This window comes from Chlamydotis macqueenii, chromosome 3 (genome assembly GCF_036417535.1).
Source record: "Chlamydotis macqueenii isolate bChlMac1 chromosome 3, bChlMac1.mat, whole genome shotgun sequence".
NCBI lineage: Eukaryota > Metazoa > Chordata > Aves > Otidiformes > Otididae > Chlamydotis > Chlamydotis macqueenii.
The window spans coordinates 7903902-7923367 of NC_141558.1; the positions used below are offsets into that span (position 1 = coordinate 7903902).

General features: G+C 36.0%; 1 protein-coding gene across 4 annotated transcripts in view; it reads left to right on the forward strand.

The window, feature by feature from the left end:
• Positions 1–19466, forward strand: part of ATAD2B (ATPase family AAA domain containing 2B) — a 79320-nt gene that overhangs the window by 9981 nt on the left and 49873 nt on the right. For 3 of the 4 annotated variants that reach the window (XM_086743231.1, XM_086743232.1, XM_086743233.1), the window contains exons 2-9: positions 7847–8001; positions 9477–9523; positions 10537–10690; positions 12894–12996; positions 13535–13643; positions 14955–15071; positions 16422–16497; positions 18300–18398. In XM_086743231.1, coding sequence (XP_086599357.1) covers positions 7847–8001; positions 9477–9523; positions 10537–10690; positions 12894–12996; positions 13535–13643; positions 14955–15071; positions 16422–16497; positions 18300–18398 — 860 coding nt within the window. Of the gene's footprint in view, positions 1–7846; positions 8002–9476; positions 9524–10536; positions 10691–11546; positions 11623–12893; positions 12997–13534; positions 13644–14954; positions 15072–16421; positions 16498–18299; positions 18399–19466 lie in introns of those variants that run through there. The other variant, XM_086743234.1, reaches the window with a different exon arrangement.

Sequence of the window (19466 nt, forward strand, 5' to 3'; positions counted from 1 at the left end):
CTGTTAACTCTGCAGTTGTGAAAATGAATATACTTGCCAATATTAATGCTTGCCTGGCCATTTGATCAGCTGGATCAGGTTACTGGTCCAGCTGAAACTAACCCTCCTCCTCACATCCGCCTGCTTCCTCTTGCCTCCTCTCGATCCCTCCGATTTGATTATCGGCTGAAAATTCACCATGTCACCCTAATTTTAGGGAGGGCACAAAAGGGAGAGGAACACTTACGGGGTAAATGCTTGGAGTGGGGCATTGATGATGGGTGGAGGACAAACCTCAGCTTGCTATTTATGGGCTCTGTCATAGTTTGGCAGAGGTTGCTCTGTAGCTCACTCTTGTATGGACCTACAAGTAGCCTGTGAATTGCAGAAGGTTTTTGCACGTCTGGTCAGAAGCTGTTGAAAGGCACTTAACCTGATGAACAGTTGTCTTTTTCTATTATAGCTGAACGGAATGGTTCCAAGAGTGAAACTACACAATAAACAGTGTTGTAGGTTGTGGTTTCTATTTTTAACTTGTAAACTTTTAACTTTTCTCAAAAGCTTTCACAATTATTTAATAACTTGAACTCTAGAATTGAAGGGTTCTAGGAAATGGAAATCTATTGAAAAAATGAGGCAGATCTCATGCAAAAAATATGGGGTTTTTATCTGAATGAGTTGGGAAGAAGTTATTCTTCTGAAGAAGTCTAGACGATGGTATTCTTTATATTCTTAATGACTATTATTGATGTAAGCACAGTTTGCTGAAAAAAACCCAGAAGCTGAATGTTAAAAGAATTTAGATCATAACTGCAATTGAGGCATTCTTTACTATCATTATCACCAATGAAATACAGCATTCATAGTTGTTTGTTCCAAGATCACCAAGCACTTAAGCATGAATCTTGTTATTTTTCCTTAACACCTGTAGAGAGCCAGTGTCTGATAACTGAACCAGAAGTTGGGTTCTTTTGAGCCAACTTTTCTCTTTCAAGCTATCAGTAAGGTTAACGCACGAGGTCTTTAATCAGACTTCAAGTTCTTGGTGAGGTAGTTTATGTTCTTTAATCCAAATACCTTTTTTTCCCAGCTTCTTGTAATTTGAGGGTACAGGTAGTATACTTACACTGCATTTTTAGGACACAAAAGTAGATGTTTAGCATGCAGCAGTACATAGTGTACTGACCTGAATACGGTCTGCTGAATTGCGCTGCGACCTGGAGTTCAGTCATGTTACCTTCTTCCCCCAGACAAGTGTATCAGGTCTTACCTCTTCCCGCCAGGCAGGTAGTCAGTCCTCCCACAGAAGAAGGGCTAAGGGCATTTGTCAGGAAAATGTGGGTTGCGCTGGGGAGAGGAGCTTGTGAGGATGTGTTGGTGCTGGAGAGAGTGGGTAGTGCAGTGTGTCATCTTGAAATTAGCACATCGTGCAGATGTGTAAGGCAAGGTCCCTAGTTTGAGCGTGCTGATGAGAGTGTTTTAGCTACTGAAAGGACATAAGGACAGTTTTAATCCTTTTTTTTTTTTTCGTGTTTGTGAAGATGCTATAAAGCAAAGTGGTGAACTTAAAAAAAAAAATTAAAAAAAAAGAAAGAAAGAAAAGAATTGAAAGAGGATTTGAAGGGATTTGCTAGATTCTGGTCAGATGACGTTATCGCAGTTGTGGTATAAAATCTGTTTGATCTAGTTACTGGAACGTGGAACCAAATAAGAGCAAAACTAAAAATATCTTAGAAAAGATTGTGAAGTCTTTTGATTTTTTTTTTTAATTGCTTAGAATACCTAGCCCAAAAATGCATTAGGAAGGATACCTGGCTCTTACCTAATTTTCATCAATATATCTGAAAGTAGATCTTTAACGCAATAAATTTGTGGAAGTTAATGTTTTAATCTGTATTTTTTACCTTTGCAGAAACTGATACACAAGGGAGCAAGTGGCTTATCCAGAATCACTGGACAGACAGATAGAGAGTGTTTTTGGTGTATTTTATTGGTATATTTGAAACAACATTATAGTATAAAGGCAGAAAAAGCAAGTTATTTGTTAACTGAATAGTTATCTGAGGGCAAAGATGAATGATCAGCTTAACTAATTGGTACACTGGGGACACAATGATCTTTTTTCAGGAATGCAAGTTTTATTTTGGAAAGACAACTTTTATCTTTCTATACTATTGGGATAACAATGTTTATTAAATGCCTTAAATATCCCCAAGTATGTATTTTATTTCTTTTAATGAGCAGCACATTTCTACAAGAACTTTGCATGAACTGGTAGGGGAAAAGGTAAATCAGATTTTTTTTACACTTTTAAAATATTAGTCCAGATTATTAATATTCTGGGACATGTGAGAAAGTCTGTTGTTGTTCACAAAATACATTTAAATTAGAACTGGAGGATCTGAATTCTGTTTTTCCAAAGTTAGTAAAAATAATATTGAGAGATATCTGAACTGAAGTTATTGTTGTTTTTCAGACTGTCAAATGGAGAGGAAAAAATAACTTTTAAATATCAGAATCAAAGAATTAGCTAAAGTTTGAGGTTTTTGAAAACCTGTAGCTGAAACAAATTCCTTGAAATTATTTATTTAATTATTTTTAAGGCAAAAGTAAATTTCAGGGTGTTTTGTGCTTGTTCACTGAGTCAAAAAGAAGAAGTAGTTAAAATAGTTTGTGCTTTTAACGAAATGTGGAGGAATAGGATCGATCAGTTGAAGATTGAATGTCAGTGTGTCTTAAACACAGGAAGAGGTCACAGAAAAGAGAAAAACATAGATGCTGGCAGGTTTCAGACACTAGGTTGAAAACTCTCACGTCTGATTTGTGAAGTCATATGAGCAATCATGCTCACTTTCTGGGTGTGGCAGAGACTTAGTCAGAAGAAGGGTGTGACCCACAAAATGTACGGCAAGGAGAGCAAGTTTGACCATGGTGGAAAACTGAAATATTAATGTCTGCATACCTGTGTTTTAATGCAGCTGAACCTGTGACAAACAAGATAGAGTCTTTTTCAGAAATTCCAAGGTGTGGTTGTGGTTTCGATGTTATGTCATCCCTTACTGAAAAACTTGGTGGACTTGCGTTCATGTACTTGGAGATGACAGTCATAGAGATAGTTCTGACTCATCCTGTGTTACCAAAGCTGCTGGGCTATGGGTGTCTTGGGATGTTCAGACTGGCAATGCAGTGAGGAGTTCTCTCTCTGACTCTCTTGGTCAGGAGTTTCAACTTACTTAAAAACCAGAAGAAACAGAAAAAGCCTACTCCCTCCTCTTCAGTATGTTTTAATGCTTTAGCTAGCTGATCCCTGTGATACACCTAAAGGCAAGCTCTTGTCGGTGAGGACTCCCTTGGTATGTGTGTCCTTCAGTCATGCTGAAAGACTATCGGTGTAGTCACGTATTTTCTGAGAGGATAGATTGAGAAGGAAGAAGTCAATTTTATTCATTGATTTCTAGTTTGTGTTCTTTCAAAACTTGAGGACTTGTTTAAGTGTTATAAATAAAGGTCTGTTATTATAAAATTATTATTTTGAAAATTAGTGGGGGATATGGAAGAGACTACAGGTAATATTGTGTATCGGTGGTTTTGTAGCTTGTTCTTGAACATGAGTATTCTAATAAACATTTTTTCCATCTTTCTCCTTTTCATACAAAGTAGAGAAAATATGGAGAAAAGTATGCATCTATATTTATTGCTTTATTTACTTATTCAGTTTAGATTTGGTTTCTAGATTTATTGCTATCATCGTTCAGCTGCTTTCAGTGATGGTATGTTACCAGAGTTTGCCCCACTACCTCTGCAAGACTCACGCTGTTGAATCTTAGCTCAACAGCTAATTTGCAATATTCATTCAGCTGTCACATTGTATTTTACTCTTGAATCCAAAGATAATGAAGACTTATGTTTTGCCAGTCTAGACTGTGGATGATATCCTGTTAAGGCCAGTTATTTCCTTAATTATTATTAGTGAGAATGCTTTCTATAAGAAGCTGTGCTGGGTTCTCGTTCTGGGTCACAGCTGGAGTTTGGTGGATCCATTCAGTTGTACTAAATTTTCTTTACGCCTTTGTATTTCCTGACACTACGTAAAATAATTTCTTGATTCTTCTGTGCTTGCTTTTTCTTTGTGGCTTTGGTATGCTTTCAGGCAATTTCTGACATGATTAAGATTTTATTAATTCTTAGTCTCTGCTTTCTCCCAGCATGTGAGTGTGTTTGCTTCAGTGCCAGTGTTTCATTAGGAGCTTTGAGTTCAGTGCATTGGTTCCTACTTCTGCAATTGCGTTATTAATTTCTTAGTTTTTAAGTCTGATGCTTGTATTGTACATTTCTCTTTGTAGTCCCAGAACATTTTCATGATGTGTACTATTAAGTAATAAATTTCTGGGTTGAAACTGAAGTACTGTTTTTAATCATTAAAAGGTATAAATGGTTTGAGACCCAGTTACTTGAGGGAGCAAGCTGAGTGCAGTGGAATCGTTAGACCTCTTTTGCTATAAATGGGAGGAAGTGGTGGATAGACTGCTCTCTGTAAAGGCTTCTCAAATAGAAGTTAATTTACTTTCTTGTTCTAGCATATCCCAGTTTGGCTAATCTCTCGAGTGTAATGACAGCTCCATCTCCATATTTTACTGTAGGTAGGTGAAAGTTCTGTATGGCAGTCTAGTTGTGATTTGGTTCCCTAGAGCTTGAATTTTAAGGTTCTGTTCACTGGAAAATGGAGCTTGGATTCTTATTAATATATTTTAAATTTCAATGATTTTGCATTGTAGTAGCTTTGTCATTACTTCATGGTGAAACATTTTGTTTGTTAGTGCATATTCTACAGCAGGTGTACTAACTTAAATTAGTATTTGGGCTTGACTATCTTAAAATTTAGACTTACTTTGTACTTGCTAAGTTACTGTGTAGAGATAATATGCAAACAAGTGAGGCTCAAATGAAAATAATATAATAAACAAAGAATAACCAGAAATTATTGCCTTCGTTAAGTAAACCCCTTCATTGGTAGTCTAGTCTCTTAGGCAGCTGCACTGGTGTGATTACACTGACGGTTAGCCTGTTCTTCCAGTTTTTGCAGCTGTTGACCAGTATCTGTTCTTTTGACAGTATTAAAGATCTCAAAGACACTCAGCTTTTATAAATTTTCTGAGTATTAGTAACTCAGTAGCAGAGGGAGACCTGTAGTAGCAAGTTTTGTCTCCAGGTTAATTGCTGATATTTTGTTTTACCTGGTCACTTAGCATGCACATAGCTCAGTATTGCCTTTGACCGGTAAATAGCCAGAACAAAGGAGGAATACTGGTTAGTTTTGAGACTTGGGCCCAGAGGCAGGGAACTGAAGGAAATGCAGAGAAAGGTGGTCGCAGGAGACCTGGGAGGAGTTAGGATTTTTGCATGGGAAGGGGTAGAGCTGGTGTATAGGAATCTGTGTTATTAATTTCGCTGCTCGCAAAATAGCTGTAATGTTAGCCCTCATAAAGCTTTGTTACATGTTTGTTCCTCTTAGATTAATTTTCTCTGTCTCACCTAGCCGGTTTAGAACTGGTTCTGTGGCTTACCTTGAAACTCTGCTTCTGTCCTGCACAGGGCAGCTCTTGTAGTTTCAGAAAGCAGTTACTAAAATTGACTTAGCAATGATTATTTCTGTAAGACCACAAATAAACTTGTGGGTGATTAAAGCAAAAAGTACAAACACAAATGCTTACAGTATTAAGAAGTGAATATGTACACTGTTAAAATTTTGTGAAAAGTTGTTATTTCGTAGTTGCAGACTGTTACAGAAAACAGCTGGGTGGCTGCATATGTATTTTACAGTGCTATGCAAGGTGCAGGTGTTTTGTGTTTAGGAATGGTGGTAGTTACCTCTGCTACCACTTAGTCAATGACTAAGTCTTAGTTTTAGATCCCAAATTCTGCTTCAGCTAATTTGAGATTTTAATTATGATCTTCTAGTATAGATACTATTTTGAGTTACATTGATGTGTTTCCTGAAGAGGAGAAATAATGAGGGGGAAGTGTAGGGTTTGGTTTGTTTTTTCTTACTACAGTTATTTCCTAAGATGGAATCATAATATCGACCTTTTTCTTTCCCTGGATTTACTGTGACAGGCTTAACAATTGTAAAAGTTAAAACTACTTTTAAGATGAGATGTGAACATAGACTGGTTGGCATTTAGTACTAGTTTTTAGTATTTAGTATTCTTGGTATTATCAAAAGTATTTACAAGCATTCATAGTATAAATAAAAATCACATATAGGATATTCAGTAAATAAACACTATATCATAATGAGTACCGTATTTATTAATTTATTAGTAGTATTAGAAGTACTTAGTATTAGTTAATATTTGTTAAAAATATATATTGGGGGACAAAATGTTAAGATGTGATGTAGACGGTGTGTTTCACTCATGGCTTTCTGTTCCTGCAGGCAGTTGGTTCTGTCCTCACCTCGTGGTTTTTTTTTTTTCTTACATTACCGTTTATACTTGTCTGATTCCTCACTGAAATGATTCAGCTCACTAACCAAGGAGGAAGCTAGTCTAACAGAAGGAAAATGAACTTTTGAAGCTTTAGTGAGCTGTTTTGGTTTATGGGTGGGTCAGAGAAACATCAGAAAAAGATCAAAGGAAGTTGAAGTGGTGCTGTGTATCCAGGCAAGGGAGCTCATGGGCCAGCCCGCAGGTTCAGCTGAGCTGTCTTCTTGAACTGCACCCATACATTTGTATTTCTTCAGGCTTTGCCGCTTTCTGAATACTGTGCAGTGATAGTCTGTCTTCCTCTCTTAAGAAAAAGCTCTTTAAAAAAGAAATTCGTGAGTACTTGAAACATCATGATGTCAACTTACTTGGAGTACAGATCAGATTGTTGTTAATAAACCTGATGAACAGGGTGGAGTTCTGTGATCATCTTGCGCATAAGTAAAATTATCTTTTTTTCTTAGTTTAAGTGCTTACTGGCAATTCCTGGATCTTAATATTTGGAAATTGGTTACCTTGTCTTTGCAAGAGAGGATATTTAGCTTTTTAATTAAGACTATTTCCATGAGGTAAAATTTGTGGTTTATTGAACTTTGGTGTGTGGTGTTTTGTTTTTTTTTTGGTTTTTTTTTTTTTTTTTTAGTTTACCTTAGCAGAAGCAGATCCTCCAAAGTTTGCTGTCTGTACATTTCTTATGTACAGCTCTGAAGTAATCCCTTGCTACTGTCTTTGAGTTTCTGTCTATATTACCTCTGATAAGCACAACAGAAAAAAAAAAAAAAAGGTCCAGTAGTGTTCAGGTGCTTCTTAAAGGTGTTAAGGCTAATGTTAAAGAACACATCAGACAAAAAGCACTGTAAAAGTATGAAGTCCAGTTTCAGTCACTCCTAGCTGTGTATTTGACAGTCTAAAGAAGAGAACAAGGTATTGCAAAGCTCTTACAAGAAGGAAGAGCATAGTGTGAGTGTTCAAGCATTTTAAAGACAAAGATAATGTCAGTAGAATAAATTAATCCTGTGTTTCTGAGCATCTTTGTTCTCCTCAGTCCTTTTTTCTCTCTTTATTTGCACTGTTAGTTCTTTTGCAAGTGGGAAAGACCCATAGTGTCATGTATGATATACAAAATACAGTGAGTTAGAGAACCAGAATGCCTGCTCAGAAATAAATGTAAAATATTATACAGAAGTTTAATATTTAAAATTAAATAATTTCATAGTTTCCAGTAATGTTATTGGAATAATAGTTTTTAATATTTCACGCAAGCCATTTACTAAGAGTTTGATAGAGATGTCCCTTTTCCTAAGCTTAAGTTTCCTCTTTTTCTGTAAATATATATTCAAATGAGCCAATTAAATATGGTCTGATGCTTTTTTGCTTTTCAGAAAGATGAAGGTAGTGATGCAAGTTTGAGTGACAGCCACATATCTCCTCCCGCCAAACGTACCTCAAAACATGCTGATCCTGTGTGTAAAGACAAATCAAAATCACGCAGTACTGGGCAGCGAGAGGAATGGAGCATCTCAACTGGACAGTCCAGGTAACTTGGTTCCAAGAGAAAAATGAAGTCTTAACAGTTTTTCCTGTATTGTTAACCAGTTTACACTATTTCTGCAGTGAGCCGCAGCTAACGCTCAAGACTGTATTTTTGAAGCATGTTATTTTCATACAGTTTTCTTTTAGTTTAAGACTCCAGGAATGTGGGTTGCTTCATTCCTCTCAACTCTGATTCCTTTCTATGCAAATTTGTGCAAAAATGGAAAACAATTTTACTTGAGATGCAGTCTGAATTCTAGACACATCTGAATGTAATGACTTAATTGGTATCTTTATGTACTCAAGCTATAAGAAGACATGATATTTTAATTAGGAAATCAGTGTTATCATCTTTGGAGAAGGGAAAATGGTCAAGCCTCTTTCTTTCAATTGTTTTCAACCTCTCTCCTCTGTTTGGTTATAAGGACTCAAGTAAATTACTCTATTTTATTAAATGTAGCCTCAATCCTGCCACATATTTATAAAATTTTGGAACTCTGATTAATAATATTTTACAAAGCATTCTTGTGTTCATAAGGTTCTTCACATGATTACAATTATGAGACAGTGTAGATAGTATGTTCCTGGGCCATGAACTTCTGGTTAATATTGATTCTTTTATAGATATGTATTTCATATTTATGTACAAATCAAAAGCGTACTTGCAACCCTTTGTGTATAAGAACGACTGTAATTCAGTACTGGGCTGTCATCTTCTAGGATGAAGTATATTTTAAAACTACGTAAATCCTGAAATAGATGGCTTTTTTTGGTTTGTTTTTCCCTTTTAAAACCGAATAAATTAAATATAGCATATTATGTGCCGTGGCCATCTGAGAATATATTGAAACTCGAGCACCTTCTATTTATTTTGTTTATAAATGTAGACTTAACTGTACCTATAAGAAATGTTAAGAAATAAAAAATATTTAATGTGGCTGGGTGAATTTAAGTCACTGTGTCAAGTGAAATTTGGCCAGGTTACTGAAACTCATGTTGTTACTCATGTAAAACCCACTGCGACATGTTTTTGCATCTGAGATTCTTTTTCTGTTGTTGTTTTCTGCCAAAATCCAAAGCCCTGGGCCTAATAGTGATGTTGAGTCACTAAGACTTTTCCCAGAAGTTTTGTTGCTTCGACTGGTTGATCCAAAGTGATTGGATGATAATTGCCTTTGAAGAACTATATCAGGTTTCTATTCTGAAACTTAAGTTAATAGTAGGACATGACATGAGGGAACACTGGGGGATTAATAAAACAGATGTTTAGATAGGGGGATTTATATAGTTGGTATTTGGCAGTTTTGTCCTCATTCCAATGTTGGGCATGAAGCACACTCTTTAGAGGCTACATGTCACAAAGGTTTTGAAGTCATGGTGTAGTGTGTAACATTCTATGATGAAAGTTCTATTTTCACAGTAACTTTTCCTTGGCTAATGAGTTTTAACGTCATTTGTGTGTCTCATGTTGTTTCCTAGGTTAACTTCTCAGCCTGGTGCTACGCTACCAAATGGACGTAGCTTATGTAAGTGTATTACAGCAGATCTTTTGGAATCTACTTTTACATTTAACAATTTTATGTCACTGATTTTCATTTGCAGGTATTTTTAATAACTTGACTGATTATTCTGACCATTTAGACCAGAAAAGTTACTGTTTTGGCTCAGTTTTCTTCTGTCAGCGTCCTGGATGCTCTCTATGGACATGGGGAACATTCTTAGATGAAATTCCACTTCTCTTCTCAATTCAGACCTCTTAGTCATGGTCTTGATGTTTTCCTTAATTCCCAAATTTACTTTTATGAAATAATTTTGGTCTTCCTCTCACAGCTAGTCTTTTTAATTTACTTATTCTCTTTGCTCATGTGAAATCTGGCCTTCTGTGGTTCTTAACATTACTTTACTATTGCTTTTGAGAGACCTGCCTTGTCTGCAGCTCCTGCTACCTTGAATAGTTTTCCTGTATACTTGTACCTTAAAAACTTACCAGCTCATCGCATATCTCAGCTAAACCACTTTGTTCTTTGTGTCCCCTTCTTATCAATTCTGTCTCGTTTGGTTCTGTGCTGACTCTGAATGAAGTGTTAATCCATGAAGCATATTTGGCTTTTTTATTATTTCTTGTGGTGCCTAAGGAGAAATCAGGAGTGGGTTCTCTTTTTTTTTTTTTTTTTGGCACTGTACAGTGTAGCTGATAGTTTTGTTTGTGAAATCAGGATGTTGTATCTGATCTTTTGATACTGTATTTGAAAGACTAAGAAATGAAACTGTGATCCAAGTGTGCATTCTAGTATTGATATTAATTTAAAAATAGTGAATGGCTATTTGAATACCACATTGTCATAATGAAATAAGATTATTATATAAGGAAACAAGCTAGAGTCTAAAGAAATCGCTTGTAAGACAACTTTGGTAAGAATTTTAAAAATATGTTTCTTTAGTGAATGAGTATTGTCCTTGCTAAGTATTCTCTAATTAATTTTTGTTTATGAAAATGTTGTTTCCTGCATTTTGAAGTAGTAACACAAATTTCTCTTAGCTCTCAAAAGCCATCCCCTCCGAGGGGAAAAAAAGGGAGATGGGGACCATGCTTGCATAAACGGAGATATAGAAGTCAGAAAAAGTTGTCGGTCCAGGAAAAACAGATTTGAAACTTTGAATCAGAGTTTATTGTTTGATCAACTAGTAAACAGGTATGTGGGGATACTTCAATTGTATTCACAAAGCATCTTAATAATTTTTTTTTAAAGTTAGAGATCCCTGTCTTCCAGTGCCATCTGTGTTTTACTGTGGAGTGTACTAGCTGTTGGGGCAAGCTAGATGGTGGTTTGAGTTACAGACCGGGTCCTGTGCTGTAACTGCCTGTGTTATCCATGCTTGAAATGCAAAGCAGCTTACTAGACTTTCACTGAGGAGTAAGCTACTTTGTGTTTACCTGGATAAAACTGTGTATGTTGGCAGTTATTGCAGAGTGGCTGACATCCACACCCTAGTTTGTTTCTTAGTAACTTGTTTATGTAGTGATACCCTGAATGTGATGTAAATTGATGATTAGCAATAATGCTTGGAAGCTTTCTAGATTTTGCTTGTATGATGTTGATCATAAGATATCAAAAGTTTGTAGTTTTGTTTTTGTTTTTTACCATTTGTTAGTAATTCACATAGGATGGGTGTCCCTTTTCAGCATTTACTGTGCAGACAAAGTAGGTCAGAAAGGGAGGCATGGTCTGGTCTGAGCATAGGAATGGGAGCCAGAAATACTTTTCTTGGAATATTATTTCTGTGTGGCCCTGCAGGTCAGTTAATATACTTCAGTTTTCCCACCTGTAACAGTGGGAAAATGGGTTTTAATAGTCAGATCTGTGAAAGACTGCTTGCTCTAGTGCTTGGAAAATTATTTAAACGTAAACATTTAATTGCCAGCTATTATCTTTATTGTTAAATGTTTTCTGTTGAATCTTTCATTAATTTGATTTTATTTTTCAATTTACTCAGTAACTACTTGGTATCAGTTTACAAATTTATATTGAGTTAAATTTATTTTTCTAGTTGCAGTTGCATCTCCCTCTCCTCATCAACAATAGGAAAAAGTCTACCATGAAGATTGTAATTTGATAAGATCATGGTACTGAAGTCTATATATGAACTTATACTGATAACAGTGTGTCCCAGAATCATTGGAGGTTTTTAAGAACAGGTTAGACTAATATGTCAGGAATGATTTAGGTATTGTGTAGTTTGTTCTTTACTTGGCAGAGCAGGTAGACTTTTTCAGGTCCCTTCCAACCCTGTTTTCTTTGATAGCAAACTATAGCATGATTTTACTTGAAGTAGTTATGTGACATCACAGATATTTTATAATAATTGTTTAAAATTGAGAGGAGTGCTCATAATGAAGTCTTGACTTTACTGACCTCTGTGATCAGAACTGCCATTGACTTCTTTCTAGGCAGGATTTCACCCTTTAGAATTATTTTTAAACAACTTGAAAGAAAGGAAGTGAAAGTTTCTGCCTTACAATTATTATACAGTTATGGTGAGATTCCAGTGGAAATCTGCCATGATCACCGTAGAGAGCAGTAACTGGCTGTTCAGGACAGGTAACCAAATAATTGACTTGGCCTGGCTAATACTCTGTTGTTTTCTTCCTTAGCAATGAAGCTTCTTGGCCAAGGTTATTATTTACACACCACTATTGTTTTGACAGCTGTTTACAAGTTCTTCAGATAATGAAAATGTAGACTAATTAAATAGTAGATGAGAAATGATAGAGTAGTGAGCTGAAATAATGAATGATGAAATTATAGGTATTACTGGTTTACTACTTAAAAAAAAAAAAAATCCTTTATGTAGTAATGTGTTTCTGAGGCCCGGGTAAGAAGCTATAAGGCTTATGAGACAGAGGCATTAATTGCTTTCCGAATATTGTAGTTATGTAGATAAAAAGCTTTAGTTTCTTACTCTGCAAACTTAATCTTAATCTGACACCTAATCTAACATCCAAGCAGTTAGAAATTTATATGCTACTATTTGCATGGACCAAAAAAAAATTTTAAAAATATTTTTTAAAACATTACAGCCTAATTGGAACCCCAAATTTTAATAGCATCAACATTTCTTCATTTGCATACTGTTTAGTTTATATTCTGTAGGTACATCTTTCAGTTTTCTTTATTATGGTTGGTTTTGTAGTTAGTTGATAGATTCAAGAAGCTATCCTAAAATTTTCAGACTTTAATTCATTTGTATATTTAGTTGACTTGTAGACCTTGAAATAGCCGTAACAGACCATAGAATTAGGTATGTTAAGTTGTTGAATGCTGTGTAGAAAGTTCTGCATGTCTACTATGTTAAGATGGAATTTTTTTTTTTTGTTAACTGTTGCATCTATTTTAGTACTGCTGAAGCTGTCCTACAGGAAATGGATAATATTAACATCAGGAGAAACAGGCGGTCTGGGGAAGTAGAACGGCTACGAATGTGGACAGATACAGAATTTGTAAGTGCAGAGTATCTCAGACCTTGGATAAAAGTAGTGTCAAGAGGGATTGTGTTTTTTTTTTTGCAATCTCAATACATTTGTTTGTAGCTCTGTCAAAAGATCTCAGATTCTTTTCAGTGCATAACATTAGAAAACTTGATAAACGAAAGTTTAGAACAGATTTCATGGAGATATATAGTAAACCATGTTTTCTTTGCTGATGAGTTGACTGCTGTGACCTCATGAGTGTACTATGGGGGGTCTCCTTTAGTTTGAAGTACACTCTGTAGTCTGAAAACAGGACCAGGAATTGACATCTGCTTTGTACCCCAAAACTATTTGATACTGATGTTAAACATGCATTAGATGGACTAGGTACTGAGGGGCTTATTTTACCACCTATTAAATGAGGCTGCTTTTGTAGTCTACCTGTGGAGGACTCTGTTGGGAAAAGACTTGGGGGCTAGAGATTATGTGGAGTATTACTAACCTGTGGGCTAACACTGTGAGTGACATGGGATAGTACTGATAGGAGTGTATGTGAATTTTATTTCAGGAAAACATGGATATGTATTCTCGAGTGAAAAGAAGAAGGAAATCACTGAGGAGAAATAGCTATGGGATTCAGAACCACCATGAAGTGTCCACAGAAGGGGAAGAAGAAGGTAAGGGTTGTAAAGAACTGTAAGAGTTTGTCTGAAATACTTAAAAAACAAAGCTCTCCTCAACCGAAGATAACTATATATTGCACTACAGAAAGCAGTTTTGTTTCAGATCTGGGTTTGGAGTTATTAAATAGACCAATTTCAAGACTATTGCAAATAACTACACACTGAAGAATTCCTCCTCTTTAGGAGGAGGAGAGGTTTTAGGGATCTCTACAAATAGTTTTCTTTTAAACAAAAGCAAGTTTATCTGAAAGTAGCAGAACAAAAGCATAGTTTCTAAATGTTTGTGTACTGCATTCCCTTACTCCTGTTTTCTGTAACGTTGAAGTAATTGGAGCTTTCCATATATTCCCTGTAACAATTCTCTGGTGGAAGCTGGAATGTGATGCATGTAGTCTACAACTGTGCTTTTTCTAACTGCCTCACTGTTTCTCATATGCTGGGTGGCAGTTACCAGAAAGAATGTGTAATAATCAGTTCTGTATCCTCCCTTTGGGGAAGGTATTAATTAAAAGTCTGTTTTCTGTCCATCCACTCAATTTTAGAAGGCTTGTAGATACACAGCTATCTTGGAAATTCTACCTTGCTTTAAAAAAATGGAGGAAACTGGCCAGTGGGTTCAAAAAGTATTGAGAAAGAAGGGATTATGACTGACTTTGATGGCATGATCAGCAGCTTGCTTGTCTTCCTTAAGAAATCAGACTCAAACTTCTGAGATCTGTAGAGGGTTCAGCGTAGCGTGTGTTGATTTTAGACTGAAACTGCTGTAAGAGGTACGGTCTGTCCCAATTAATAAGAATGCAGTCTTAATTCTGAGATTCAAGGCTGGAAATACTGATCCTGTTAATAGCTGGACTTAGGTAGTATGTTTAAACAGTGTGCCTATTTGCTTTGTATAAAAATGATATTGTAAAGTTGTACTTACTTTCATGCTGTGTCAGATATTTGATTTTCTGAGGCTCCTGTGGGAAAAGAGAAAAAAGGCATTATTCTTAATTTGAAGGATAATTATTGAAGGAAAAAAAATCGTGGATAGAAGTGGTATTTGAAGTACTTAACGACTAAAACTAATTTAACTACATTTGTTTTTCTTTCTGTTGGTTTTCCAGAACCTTCTGTGGGAAACTAGAAGGAAGTTTGACAATGTGCTGTAGATTTATCTTGGTCTTCAAATTTCCAGGGGTTTGCCAATTAGTATTAATTATTAAGAGGGGAATGGTTATCAGTGACCATTAACATGTTGATTTTTAGACTGAAGATAGCTCTGACATCAAGTAGAAGTGTTCTGAAAATATTTTTCCCCCTCAGAGTCTCAGGAAGAAGATGGAGATATAGAAGTAGAAGAAGCTGAGGGAGAAGAAAATGATCGGCCATATAATCTCAGACAGAGAAAAACTGTTGAAAGATACCAGGCCCCTCCAATAGGTGAGGAACTAGACAGTACTCACGCAGTTCTGCTCTGCTGACCTCCAGGAACACAGTAGGTGTGGGAAGGAAAAACTTGGATGACTGCTGCTCATCCCTGATGGAGTTCCCATGCAGCACTTAGTAACTTCCATCTTGCCTCTGTTTTTGTTCATCACGTGAATATCACTCCTGAGACACAGTCTATCAGTTTGTCAGTGGTGGTGGTGTTGCTAGTGCATGATGCATCATTGGACTTTGCAGGTACTGCCATGTGCAGGGCTCAGGATTGGAGATGAACAGGGTTTAGGTCAAGAAATAGTTGGCAGAAGTTGAATTCAGAAAGCAGTCTCATAAATCTAATAATTACATAGAAAAAATAGTTACTGTTACGCCTGCATCTCTTCTAGAGTGGTAAGCCTAATTCATAACTGTAGATAAATTGCATAGCAGCAGTTATGACATTTTGTCTAGGTGAGAAATGTAGAGTAGAATGATTCAGTTGGAAGAGACCTACAACGATCATGTAGTCCAAATGCCTGACCACTTCAGGGCTGACCAAAACTTAAAGCATGTTATTAAGGGCATTTTCGAAATGCCTCTTAGAACACTGACAGACATGGGGCATCGGCCACCTCTCTAGGAAGCCTGTTCCAGTGTTTACCACCCTCTTGTTAAAGAAGTGTTTCCTAACGTAAAGCCTGAGTTTCCCCTGATGCAGCTTTGAACCATTCGCACACCTCCTGTCTCTGGATACCAGGGAGAAGAGATCCTGTGTCCAAACTTCACAGATCCTGTGTCCTTACCCACTCCTCACAGGACATAGTGTCAGGGATCCATACAGGGTTCAACGTAGTGTCTCTTTATTTTGAACCTTTTAATACTTCTGTTCAAAGTAATGCATTCTGTGCACGTTTGGTTTTGATTACAGTGGTGTATGCAGTGGGCTTTATCTCAGAGCAGCTTAAAAAATAAGACTATGATAGAGAAATGCTGGGGTTTATTTGTTAAGATAAATTTCAAGACATCCCGTGTCAGCTGTGCAGAGATTTTTGCATGGAGTTTCATGTCCTGTAAATAAACTAGAAATGCTGGTGCACTGGATGAATTCTGTGCCATGATAGCCATAGCTGCGATGATTTGAGGGGGCTGAGGGTGGAATTCCCATGACTGTATCAAGCCAAGTACGGTGATAGTGAAATAAAGCATAAGAGGTTTGATTTCCCCAGCCCTTTTCTTAATTTGAGCTTTTGGAGAAACCAGTGGTAACGTTATTGGTGAAACAATAATCTAGCGCTCTTGGGCTGCATTTAGATTAGTTTATTTTTCTTTTGTAATGAGTGTCACAAACCTGTAACTTCTCTTACTCAGTGCCAGCTCATCAAAAAAAGAGGGAAAATACACTGTTTGATATTCACAGATCTCCTGCAAGAAGAAGCCATATCAGGTAAATGTCGCTCTTTTGATACGCAGTTGTTTGCTTTCCCTCAGTACATTTGTATTAGCTTTTGATTTTTCAGAACATTCTTGAGTGAATTATACATTTCATTCATGTGTGTGCGTGGGTCTTGACTTGCATCTTAGGTTCAGATCCTGATCAGCATACAAAAATGAAATTCATAGCACTTCATAATACCAGCAGAAGCTTTGTGATAAATGGAATAGAAACAGTTCTGCTGCAAGTACTGGAAAGAGTTGCGCATTGGACACTGTAGGTTTTTTTGTAAGGGCGTATGCTTAGTGTTTAAATCCAAAGCAACAGCTTATCAATTATCCCCTTTCTATTCTACAAAAATAAACAAATCAGAGTCATGTTCTTTGTTTGCTTCCAGCTCAAATTTCATCCAAGTAATATTAACAATTTAATTAAATATTTACTAAGCATAATTTTTTACCTTCTGTGTCAAAGAAGTCTGGAATACACCAAGTTGTCTTGGAAACTTGATAGGCTTTATTTAACAAAATAGATAAAATCAGAGCTTATGTTTTTTAAAAAATAAACTTAAAATTTCAGGAAGATATAGCTGTCTATGAACAGAAGCAAAGTAAATAAATGCTGGTCTCAACTGAAACTTGTTGTCTTTTTGCTCAATTTAATGGCATAGTGAAAACATGGAAAGTAAAAAAAATAATGGCAGAATCCTGTGATTCTACAAGTTTCTCTGTAATATAAATAGCAGCATTTAATTTGTTTTTTTTTCCTAAAATGCGTATGACATTTTCTTGAGTAATCTCAGGACTTGTACTTGTGTACTTGCTAGTAAGATATAAAGAACGTGAAAGCTATTACCCCTTCAGTTTTAGCATGCTCATTGCCCCACTCTCATTTTATCCCTTCTTGTCAGAACACTGTCGTAAAAATTCTTTCTAATTGCATGTTTTTCTCTTGGAAATTTTTAAAAATGTATCTAATTTTTGGTCATCAAACAGTAAAACTGATAGACCATGTTATCCTTTGGCAAAAACCAGCTAGTGCATTGTCTTTGTCGTACAAATGATGCAGCTCAGTATATTCACTAAAAATACATTAATTTTTGCTAGTAGCCAACTTTTACATGCAAAAAAGTGCCAACGTTTTTCCAACTGATATCAAACTGAACACCTTGCACAGGAGGTGTAGTGTACATTCTCTGATATTTCTGAAATACTCAGTTTTCAGAAATGCTATCATACTAAAGTAAGAAATGGTTCATGCAATAGTGATTTTATTTGGATTCAGATCAGAAGTAAAACTACAGTACAGGTATTTTGTGGAAGTGTTCTGCTGTTCAGAATTAATGAGCTCATAAAAAGAGACCGTATGCTTTAGAAAGTCTACTTTTTTTTTTTTCCCAAATAATATTTAAATGGAAGCATGAGACTGACTAAGGAGATCTTGATATTTCTGTTATGTTAAAGGTGGCTAAAATGATTGGAAGCTTTCTAAAGTACTGTTGCTGTCTGCTGAACTTGAACAGCTTATTGGTTAAATAATCACACTTGCTGAGGTAATGTGGACTGAACCATGTATATTACAGGGATCTACTGCTTTAGTAATGTTCATGTTGAAGTCAGATGTCCCCGTGACAGTAAAAGATGGTATTCCCTTCCAGGATTATTCTGATACTTAATAAAACTAAAATTTGCATGCATCTTAAACCTAAAGAGTACTGTACATGCTGTTTCAATATTGTTTTTATAAAAGAATCAAAACATGTCATTCTGCTGCCAAAATGACTGAGTTTTATGTTTATTTTGCTACTTCAACAGGAGAAAGAAGCATGCCATTCACAGCAGTGATACCACCTCTTCCGATGAAGAACGTTTTGAAAGAAGAAAATCTAAAAGCATGGCCAGAGCAAGAAATAGGTATCAAAACACCCTTGGTATTTAAGACAGTTTGATTTTTATTAAACAGCAGAAAACAAGCAGAACTATTCTATAATGCTCTGTCAGTTTTGCACTTTTTTGATTCTGACTGAGAGCACCTGCAGACACTGCAGGAGGATTGCTGGTTATATATTAACACAGATTTTGAAGTCTTATGAGTAGATAATTAACAATAGTGATAAAAATACAGAAAGATACGAGTATCTGTTTGATTCACTTGGTTATAAGATAAACAACTTCTGTTGGTTAAAATGTATTTTTATTCTTGATGTTACTTGGTCCCACTTACTTCAGTTGTACTCCCAGTACTCGCTCTTATTCTTCTCTCTTTCTAGTGGGTAACAATATGCGTGTTTTATACACCCAACATATGTTTTTTTTGACCTTGCATTTATTGCCTAGTTGTCTAAAAGTGGAAGATCTGTAGGGTATATCAGTACATTTACTTACTACCACAGACACATTAGTTGGAAAACTAAACAGAAAAAAAAGTGTTTCCTCGTCTTTCTTTTTCCATCATGTAGTTGCAGGTGTAACTTGTATCTTACTGGTACCTTTCTTCCTCCCTTTATCTGTTTGACCTGATGTAATATCTGTGTAGGGACTTAAAGCTTCTTTGTATACGCTAAGAAGCTGGAACAGGTGGATGTGAGTTATGGCTGATCTGCAAAAAATATTTTTATTTCCTTTGGACTGCAGTGAGCTCTATTTTAAAAATTTGTTTTCTTTGTACTGTTAGTCCTTTTCTTACCATACTGAACTTAAGCAGTTTGTCACTGCCAGTGGAGAGTGTCCTGTTCTTTTGGTCAATGTTGTTTCTTCTGTGTTTAATCACAGTAGTCTATCCAGCCCAGTTCTCCAGCTTGAAATATCTGTATGGAAGCTAAACTACGACAGAAGCATAAAACTATCTTTATATGTAAGGAACTTCTAGATATACAAGAATAGTTACCACAATGAAAACGTTAGTTTTGGTTACCTTATCAACCTGGGAAGGTTGTCTCTTCAGGTAGTTGAAGTCATTAATTCTCTTGGTTCTTCCCGTTT